We start from the raw sequence: 9,033 nt of genomic DNA on the forward strand, positions 1-9,033 counted from the left end.
CTTGGTACTTATAAAAAAAATTACTATCTAAACAGAACAGAACTATTAACAGAATTATTATCTAAACAGTGTATTTCTTAGACTATAAATTTTAAATACAATTGCAAACAAAGTATATTATTTATGCTATTTGGAAAGTAATTGGCTAAGACTTCTTCATTTTTTTTCTTCCAGTAATTTTGTCAGTAGTCTTTAGATCCTGATTCCTCATTCACAACTGTGTCTGTAAACTGGAGGATTGAGTACCAAAGTGAAAATCCATTTATACCTGCTGCCTTCCAGATGTTTGGGTTCACAACTTTTGGAAATCCTTATCGTTGGCCTTACTGGCTGGGGCTGCTGGGATCTGATCTTCATTAGACATGTGGATTTTTGTAGAAGGTATGTTTATGGTGCTCAAAAGAAAGAGGAATAACAAGGCCATAGTGTCAATAATTTCATCTATAAGAGATTCTTCCTATTCTGCTGTTAAATAGCACTGGGATCTTCCTTGTATTATTTAGTTATAGAAATTTGGGGGAAATTGATGTAAAAATCAATTTGAAAAACCAAGAGGAAGTTATTTGAACCATTTCATGTTTTGCATTTACCTGAAATGAAGATGACTCTCAATGTAAGATAGTGCCTCTCTAGAAAAAAGATTATAGAGAAAGAAAATTTTCAGTCTCCATTGTCATATTTTCTAGAAGTCTAAAATGAACCTTTTTTATAGTTAGATTTCTCCCAATTGATCTGATTTAGCAAAGAAAGCTAAAAAAAAAGAAGCAGAAGTACAGATTCTATAGCAAATATGGGTCCCCTGAATTTGAGTTGACTTTCTGTGGGCAACCTCTCTCTCTGTCAGATAGCACTAATGGTTGCTCACCACTGGAGATGCATTTGTTCCCAAAGTATTGTGCATGATCTTGGCTACAACCTTATCTCCTCTCTTCTGAATTTCAGTTCATTGCTATGGACAGTGCTATCACCTTGTGGCAGTTCCTTTTGCAACTTCTTCAGGAATCTCGGAATAAGGAGATTATCTGCTGGACCTCAAATGATGGAGAATTCAAACTTTTGCAAGCGGAAGAGGTGGCCCGCCTTTGGGGAATCCGTAAAAACAAGCCCAGCATGAACTATGACAAACTCAGTCGTGCACTCAGATATTATTATGTAAAGGTAACTTGGCCTTTTGTTTGCCTCAGATGTTTAACTTTCATTGCATTCCAGTGGCTCTAGAATTAGTGTTTTTCTCTCTCAGATTTCAATGGCAGGAATGTTGGGAATGCCATTAGAGTTTATTGAGCTAAACTGGAAACAGATAAAGTTGCTTGCCCATCTGAGTAAATGTATTTATTTCACGAATTAGCAACAATCAGTACTACTGTTCTACCTAGCCACTTGTTCTGTTTCGAAATAAGTTTATGTACCTCATTATTTGACATTTTGATTTATTCATTTGCATCCTCAGATTTTTAAAATATGTTAAAGGCTATTTTAACAATAAATATAGGTAATATTTTATGCAGAATTTCCATGGAACATGTAAATGCATACGGTATGATTCCCCCCCCCAATGTTTTCTGGAAAATTCTCAGTATGTTCTTGTTCTGTCCCAGCCTACGAGAGTCCTTGGTATGCTCACAAGGAGAAACCCCTCTTCCAACAAGCAGGCAGAAACCGCAGGAAAAAACCAACCCCTTTTATTCTCACAGACCTGAGTCAATGTCCAAGGCAAACAAACACAGTTCACAGAAACTTGATTCTCAATACGAAGGGTTGCCTTTGGCAACTAGCATCTCCCACACCTTCTCTTTTATAATTCAGCCCAAGGTGTGGCTTCCTAATGACTTTTCCTTTTCCTTTGGAGCCGCCCCATCGCATTCCTCTGTTCTACCCGCTTCTCTTGCCTGCGCCTTCGTGCATCCTGGATGTTTCCCAACTGTTCTTCATCACTGTCCAACTCAGGCTCCCAGCACAGCTGTGTCTCAGCCTGAGCGCGAGTAGAGGGGCCAGGCTCCTCGTCCGACTGTAAGTCTTGGAGCTCCTCAGAGCCTTCCTCTGATTCTAATGTCACTCCAGACCCCGCCTCCTCATCTGATTCCTCAGACTCAGCTGCCGGATCCACAGGCTGGCGAGGAATCACAACAGTTCTGAAAAGCTTAAGCTGATGTGCTTATTAGAATTTAACTTGGAATAATGTTGATTTGACTATTAAATGCTGCTTGTAATTTTATGATACATGTTGCTATAGAATAATGTGAATGCCATTGAATACTTTCTAGACACTTTTAAATGGCTGCAGTTTATACCGTTCTGAATATTTCAGATGTACATTTCCTTTCAGCTACATGAAAATGTTATGTACAATCAACTTTTAATACTTGATGCTGAAATGCATCATTGATATTGATGGAAGTATTATGTCTGAGATCAAAATTGGCTTATATTGCCTTCTGAATCAAAGAAATAAAATATGCAGTTGACTGAAACTATATTCATTATGAACAAACTTTTTTTTAAAGCTCTATGTTTTTAAATGCATTATTAATTTTTTTATTATTGATGGATTTGTTGGCATGTGGCTGGCCTCACAGTGAAACACGAAAGTACATTCTTATTTTCCCCAGTGCTATATGCTTCTAGATAAATGGATGTTGGGTATGTGTTCTGATTAGTATATGGATGTGTATCCACAAATCCCTTTCAAAACAAAAGTGAAGAAAGATATAAGTTTGAATTAGAACTACTTAGGGATCCCTTAGCTCATTGAGATAAGTGGGGCTTAATCAGTCACAATTCTCTCATCTTTAGTTAATCATACTGCCTCCTTGATTAGCTGAACTCTGTTTGGGGCAAGTATTCAAAGAGGGAGTGCCTAATCTCTGTTTTATTTTTGATGTTTTCACAGAACATCATCAAAAAAGTTAATGGTCAAAAGTTTGTTTACAAGTTTGTATCTTACCCAGAGATTTTGAATCTGGATCCATTGGTTGTTGGCAAGATTGAGGGTGATGCTGAGGCACAAGCTGGCTTTGTTGATGGTAGCAACTCTACAAAGGACATTGAAACTTATGGGAAAGAGAAGCATCAGGCCAGTGCGAAATCCTCTAATCGCAATGACTATATCCACTCAGGCCTATATTCTTCATTTACTTTGACCTCTCTTAATTCCTCCTCTTGTACAAAACTGTTTAAGCCAATTAAGATGGAGAATTCAGCTGAGAAGCTGACAGAGAAAAGAACTACTCAGGATTCAACACCTTCAGTCATAAAATTTGTAACCATGTCCTCCAAAAGGCCTTCTATATCTCCCCTTGCCTCAGCTACTCAACTGACCTCTACTATCCCAGCTGCCTCTATCGTATCTTCAGGTTCAGATGAAAGCCTCCAGGCCTTGGAATCTCTAGCAGCATCTAAAGGTGCAGCCACTGAAAGTTCAGCATCTTTGCCAAGCTTGACCTCTAATTTTAATTCCACATCTCCTGCAACCTCCATATCTCCTAGTCTCCAGGTTCCACACAAATCTCCTTTGCCACCACTAAGCTCTAATTCTGATCTGGTTATAGACACAGAAACTGAGTCTGTAGTTTGTCAGCAGTTGGAACACTTTCAGAATCAAGTCTTGGAGGTTAAAGAGATGGGTTCCTCCATGTTTGAAAAGAATCTTCGTCATAGCAGACCTAGAAAGCCTAAAGGACTGGAGATTACTCCCACTCTGGTTATTACTGGCAGTGACCCCAGTCCACTGGGAATACTGAGTCCTTCTCTACCAACTGCTTCTCTTACACCAGCACTTTTTTCACAGGTAATTCTGTCTTTTATTTGGGATCCAAATTCTGTACATGGACTTGTAATAGAATAGAAATTTGCCTGCTAATTCTGGGGATATTTAAGTTTGGGAATAAAAGTAGGAATTTAAGAGGCTGGCTATCTAGCTAAGGTTGTCATTGACCAGAAAATTGTCAAAATCTGTTTAGTATATATTATTAGTCTGTGCTTGATGGAGTTGATGCAGAATGTTGTGGGTTTTTTAATATTACTTTTCTTAAGAGACCTAGGCTTCCTAGATATTTTATAATTATTGCTAGTAAGGATAAAAGAGACAGTTTGGTATAGTTTCTAAGGCATCTGGCTAGAAACTGTGAGACAGAATTCTAGTCCTGCCTTGGATATGAAATGACTTTAGACCAGTCACTTGCTCTCGGCCCTAAGAAGGAAGCAATGGTAAACCATTTCTCAAACCACTTGACCAGGTAGTCTCTGAAAACTGGACATGATTGAATGGAAGAGTAAAAAAAACAAAAACAAATGCTAACATTTCACTATTTAATCATGTTTACTTAATTAGGAGTTGCTACCTTCTCTCCCTTTTAAGGAGAAATTTCTTCAACTGTTAAAGACCATATTTAATTATTATGGCTACAGCAACATTATGTGCAGCATAATTTTACTTAATGTAGAATTTTAAAAATCTATTTCTAGATGGTTTCGTATTCTAAATTAAGCAAGAACCCTGATGTACTTATAGCTATAGTTAATTTTGCTGCACATATAAAAATTGACTGTAATGAGTAAGCAAATTGAAATGTAATGAAGAATAGAGAGTTGATGGAGAATAGGTGATGCAATAGAATGAGTTAACTATTATTAAATACTTTGGATTAAATCCCAAAATAGCAACCCTGAATAATTTTAACCCACTTATTAGGGATGAACCCGCCACCAAGCAATAAAGTTCCAGAAAATAGTTGATCAAAATGAAAACAAAAGTAGTAACAAACTTGAGCTGCTGCTTTAGATTCATGGAATTCAGTGAACATATCAGAATATGACCACTTTGTCTTATAAGTAATTAAAAAATAATGTCAATTCTATCTCTGTTTTATGACTATTTGTGCAGAACATTTTGTTACATAGGTTATTTGCTTAATTTTTGTCCCATTAAGTTTTCTTGGACAGGAAATAAAGTAATTTAAAGCTGTTAGATTTCCCCTCCATCTCATCATACCTGTTAGGGTCTGACACTGAAATGGAGAAAAATTCTGTTCATCTCCTTCTCTTGCTGTATCTGGAAGAGGAAGATAGTTAACCAAATTGTCTTCCTGTTTTTGTGGTGTGCCATTATTCTTAGTGCCTAGACTAGACACTTAATAAAGGGTAGAAAGTCGAACTATTTCGACTTTCTACCTTTATTAACTGTCATATTGGTGTCTGATCCCAGACTAGTGATGTTAAAACATGTCTTGCCTTAGTGATATTGGATGCTTGTTAGTCATATTGAACTTATTGAGCATTTCCAAATGATTAGTTTTATCCTATTGTTCTGTATGTCCCACAGACACCTATTTTACTGACACCAAGCCCCTTGCTCTCCAGTATCCATTTTTGGAGTACTCTCAGTCCAGTTGCTCCTCTCAGTCCAGCAAGATTACAAGGTGCTAATTCTCTTTTTCAGGTAAGTTTCAGATCATGACAGCAAATAAAGTCAATGTAGCAGATATTTCCTAAATAGTCACATAAGAGTCAACCCTTTTCTTCATTAGGGCAAGATTATGCAACTTTAAGCCAAGGGCTAGACTTGGCCTTTATGCTTTGGGAGGAGGCTGCACTCCAAAAAAGGTCAAGAAGGTGACAAAGGGGTGAGCAAGAATAGGATAATTACTTTTCATTTAACTACAAGTAATCACATTACTTATCACATTTTAACCATTTATTATATTAAGAACTGCAGTTGACAGCTATATTTAGAGACAATTTAGACAATTTGACAGGTTGCACACCCTTTATTTAGCAGCAAAGCTTCATTTAAATCACTCATATTTCCTATCTGTTTGCAGCTGCTAAGCTTAGCAGTTTAGCAAAATAATTCAGTCCTCTACAATCTAGTGTCCTTCAGATAAATTGGGACTCCAACTCCTATATTCCCAGGCAAGTTTGTTGTTTTAATGATATTTGTGTAAATTAAAAGTTGAAGTCTAAAATAATATATTCTATAAGTAAATGAATTAGTTTACAACCTGAGTGAAAGTACAGTTAAAACAAAAGCTTGAGGATGCCTTGAATTGAGCCCACTCTTCTGATCACTGTGACCAGGGCAGCAAAACAAAAGTGAATAACTGTTGCCTTTCAATAGTTGTTTTTTGAGTTAACCTTGCTACCACCTCTGGAATTTTCAGTTGATGCCCCATTCAAGTACTAATTTAATCTACATTGTGGAACCCTATGGGTTCAGTGTTAACTTCTTCAGAATTGTTAAAAGCTTGTTAAATTTGAAGAACAAAAAGGAAGAGGCAGACCAAGTATCTCACCCAAAGCTTCATCCTCCAAATGTAGATGATGACTCTGACTCTGCATTGAGGGCTTTTTAATCTGTAGGGCTTTCTAATCTTCACACATATAAGGATCTTAATTTTTCAGTGTTACAAGAAAGTTGGCCTCTTAATGTGGAAAATATTATGAGGATAGGGATAGGTGTCATTGTTGAACTTATTTGTGCTTTTGTTCCACTTATTAAGATTTCCCCCCAAAATAAATGTGCTTATCTGTATCAGGGGCTCCATGTTGATCAGGGATGAGCATACTGCTTTGGGGGAGGGATTCATTTGAAATTTTAAGAGATGTAGGAGGTATACTCAAGAAAATGGCTGCCATAGCAGACTTCCCTGTTCATGAAATAACTACAAGGACAGCATGAACAAAAAGTAAAATAACCTTCTAGGTTGATCATCCCTGTGAGGATTTTGTAAAGCCAAAGAACTTCTAGTCAATAAATAAGATAGTGTGATGCTTTACTATGCAATAAAATTATACAGTACTGCATCTTGGTCACACCCATCCTGGTAATCAGTCCCATGAAGCCATCTGATAGCATCATTATCCTAGAATCAGAATCTTGGAACAGGAATGCTATCTGGGGTCTGGGAGTTGACATTCACACACCTTAAAATTGTTGAGGTTGAGAAACATTGTTTTAGGCAAATGAGTCCATCCTCCTGATTATGGAATTAGAAGAGGAAAGTTAAAAATGGTTACATCTTTTTTGCTTGATTTGAAAGATTTAAGGGAATTCAATATTTCTGCAAAAATAATCAAAATGCAGAAGAAAAATCAATAACCATAAAGACACCTTGCATTTTAAGATTTTACTGTATCATGCTAGAAGAAATGACTTGGTAACTTGGGCGCTTCTCTTTTGAAGCCATTTTGATAAAATCATATCATATGAATAAATGGCTGGGTAGCTTCCCTCTTGAAAAATGAATATGAAATTGTTACTTCGTCTTAAGGTGAAGAAATTAAAGCCTGTGGGTGTTTTGTTGATAACAAAAGCAAACCAGTGGAAAAGCTAACTGAAAATACAAATATTACCTTATAGACAACTGTAGCATTAAATATCTGTTTCTGTTTTATAGTTTCCATCAGTGCTGAATACTCATGGACCATTTACTCTGTCGGGAATAGATGGGCCTTCCACCCCTGGCCCCTTCTCCCCAGATTTGCAGAAGATTTAACGTACAACCTTTTGAAAATGGACAGCTTGGATTAAATAGAGGAAGAGGTTTTATTTAAAATGATGCAATCCAGGTTTTAAGAGACAGTTTTTAATTCCATAGAATCAATTTAAAGTGACTTGGTTTTTGCTATTCTCAGTTTAGATGCCTTTGCAAAATTCTCTTTTAAGACATAGGAGAATTCATAAGGAAGTGCCTTGACTGTGGAGATTCTTCTTTAGAGTTTCTCTCTCCCCCTGTTCCTTAGTGCTTCTTTTGAATGAAGAAGTCTACTTTTAATAAAGAAAACACTTTTGTATTATAATTAAGTCTTAGACAGAACAGCCAACTGATATCAGATGGATTTTTTTTTTTACTGATATCCATTCATTCCTTTGCTTTTTGTTTTTTATGTCAAAATATTAATTCATGGAAGCTGGCATTCCAAGAAATACTTGGAAAGTGAATAAAAAGATTTATTTTTTACAGTAAATTCCAATGACCTTAAAAAGCTTTAGCATTGCAACTTACAGTAGTGTAGAAGAGAATTGAGCAAAATTTTAAGAATGGTTGCTATGGGTAAGAAAGCTCTTTTTTCTTTGGCAAAAATGTCAGTTCATCCCTCACATACTATGGTATTTTGTATGTTTGAATGATTTAGTTATGCATAGAACATGGATTGAGTTGCTTTGATCTTTCCAAAATATTTAAAGGTGTTAATATTTGATAAGCCAAGTCAAGAAAAACAAAATCAAATCCCTTATTGTATAATTAACAATTTAGTAGGTTGAGCTAATTATAGAACCTTGCAGTGGATATGTGGTGGCACTGGATTAATAAGCATTTATTTGACATGCAGTGGGTTATTGTTGTCTTGCTTTTTGTTAATGTTGTACGTAGGTGTGACATTTGGGAAGTGAACATTTATTGTTTATTCTTTTCCCCTCTCGAAGAAGGAAAGAGACATACCTTCTCTTGGCCTCCTACATATCTAGGTGTTCTTTTAAATATAAGTGGATTGAAGTTTTGAATGTTCAAGCCTTTAAAATTAGAAATGTCCCATTATTAGAAAGTACTCTGACTAGTTAAGTGTTTGAGATTGGAGGGAGAAAGAAAAAGTGGCACATGCTGTTTGTAATTTGAAAGGAGTAAAATGTCTTTTTAGCCTGTACTTAATCTTGTAGGAAGATATTCATTGGATAACAACTTCAGCATGATGGTAGTTGAGATTTCTTTGTAAACATATGGTAACATAATGATGCCTTGCTAAAGTGGGAGACTTATTTGGGGGACTAGAAATTGAAAGTAAAATGGATAGATCTAACATCACTAATAGTAGTTGTCTCTCAGTTGAATTGCAAGAAGATTCACTCTTTCTGCATATTAATTATATTCAGGCCCTGTTATATTTCAAAAAAACACTTTAGATCTTGTTGCTTCAATAGCTTATTAGAAAGTTGAAGTAGATATCAGTAAAGCGTTTTAATCCTTTTTTCTGTATCGAGGTGGGCTTGGTTTGAAAAGGGCTAATAACCTATGGGTTTTTATTCATATACTTATT

General features: G+C 36.0%; 1 protein-coding gene across 1 annotated transcript; it reads left to right on the forward strand.

Annotated features, from left to right (window-relative positions):
• Nucleotides 1-297: 297 nt before the first annotated feature.
• ELK4 (ETS transcription factor ELK4) lies at nt 298-7,833 on the forward strand. The gene is made up of 5 exons (XM_015817791.1): nt 298-381; nt 943-1,158; nt 2,891-3,787; nt 5,321-5,437; nt 7,395-7,833. Exons 2-5 carry the CDS (start codon nt 952-954, stop codon nt 7,491-7,493), a joined length of 1,320 nt encoding a protein of 439 aa, XP_015673277.1. The 5' UTR covers nt 298-381; nt 943-951; the 3' UTR covers nt 7,494-7,833.
• The last annotated feature ends 1,200 nt before the right edge of the window (nt 7,834-9,033 follow it).

Source organism: Protobothrops mucrosquamatus, unplaced genomic scaffold (assembly GCF_001527695.2).
Source record: "Protobothrops mucrosquamatus isolate PMUCROS unplaced genomic scaffold, P.Mucros_1.0 scaffold638, whole genome shotgun sequence".
NCBI lineage: Eukaryota > Metazoa > Chordata > Lepidosauria > Squamata > Viperidae > Protobothrops > Protobothrops mucrosquamatus.